Here is a 1,185-nt window from a genome sequence, read left to right on the forward strand (position 1 = left end):
TAATGCCACAAGTTTGGAAATGTGCAGTTGTCCAAAATGTATGCTGCAGCATTAACAGTATCCTTCAATGGAAAAACCTGAACTTAATAGTTTAGGGTTGCCACATACGTTTGGCTATATAGTGTAGGTGTAGCTAATAAGGTGTCCCCTGAATGTGAGCATATGAAAAATAGTAGTTCTGACAATAACTGCAGAGCATTACTCCTGCATCTAGACTTTTGCAAAGTTCTTCAAAATATTGGCAATTTATCTTCTGTAATCATTCACTGCTTCATTTTCTGCCAAGTGATCTGCACCAGGTGGCATTGTTTCTGTGTTAACCTTCATTGCATCTGTGTTTGCCTGTGGGAAAAGTGCAACTGGAGGGCTCTCAATGTGCCAAGATCCACATTCGCCAACCATGCCACAGCACATAAATCCTGCCCTAAACTCCTCTTGGTAACAATCAGCCATGAAGCTACTGACTGTCTACATCCTGCCCATGCTGGTGGTCCTGTCCATGGCAGGTTGCCCCTTGCCTGCTGAAGTCAAAGATGATGAAGGCAACAAGCTGTGTGCCCGCCTGTATGCTGACAGCAGTGTCTACTATGAAGACTGCTGTGCTGGGGATTACCTGGATGTCAAGCCTGGAGAGGATGTGCCTTACATTGCCCTAAGGTTCAACAACCGTGTATCATCATTGGTTGTGGCTACCCGATGTGAGCTGACTGTCTGGTCCAAAAAGCCAAAAGATGGTGTCACTAAGAAGTTCAGCAGCGGGTCCTATCCACGGCTAGCAGAGGTCAAGAAAGGGCTCTTTGGGAACTGGGATGACTCCATCTCTTCCTATTATTGCAAATGTAACTGAGAGAACATGGGAAGCCTACAGGACCTTCTGGGACAAGAGGAGCCCCTAAGAAGACATGAAGGGCCACCATCCAGCTGCCGTCTGTATGATAACTATCCTTAGAATCTCCTATTAAAGTCTCTGAAAATGCAGAATTGTCCTTAGTCTATCAGTGTGGTGGAAGTTCAAAAAGGGAGGTGATGGGGGTAATTAGGCCACTGAGACCCAGGAGAATGGGTAATAGTGAGTGTGAGAGCATTTTTTGCTTGTTAGAGTCAAACTTCAGCCAACATGTTTCTTTATTTGAGGACAGAGCAGGGGAACTGTCAGGTTTTCTTGCCATCTGTGTCCCTACTGGA

General features: G+C 45.6%; 1 protein-coding gene across 1 annotated transcript; it reads left to right on the forward strand.

Moving 5' to 3' along the window:
- Nucleotides 1-451: 451 nt before the first annotated feature.
- On the forward strand, nucleotides 452-981 carry SYCN (syncollin). The gene has a single exon (XM_089658234.1). It carries the CDS (start codon nucleotides 452-454, stop codon nucleotides 845-847), a length of 396 nt encoding a protein of 131 aa, XP_089514360.1. The 3' UTR covers nucleotides 848-981.
- The last annotated feature ends 204 nt before the right edge of the window (nucleotides 982-1,185 follow it).

This window comes from Staurois parvus, unplaced genomic scaffold (assembly GCF_062004578.1).
Source record: "Staurois parvus isolate SC_StPar_1 unplaced genomic scaffold, SC_StPar_1.0 ptg001058l, whole genome shotgun sequence".
Lineage (NCBI taxonomy): Eukaryota > Metazoa > Chordata > Amphibia > Anura > Ranidae > Staurois > Staurois parvus.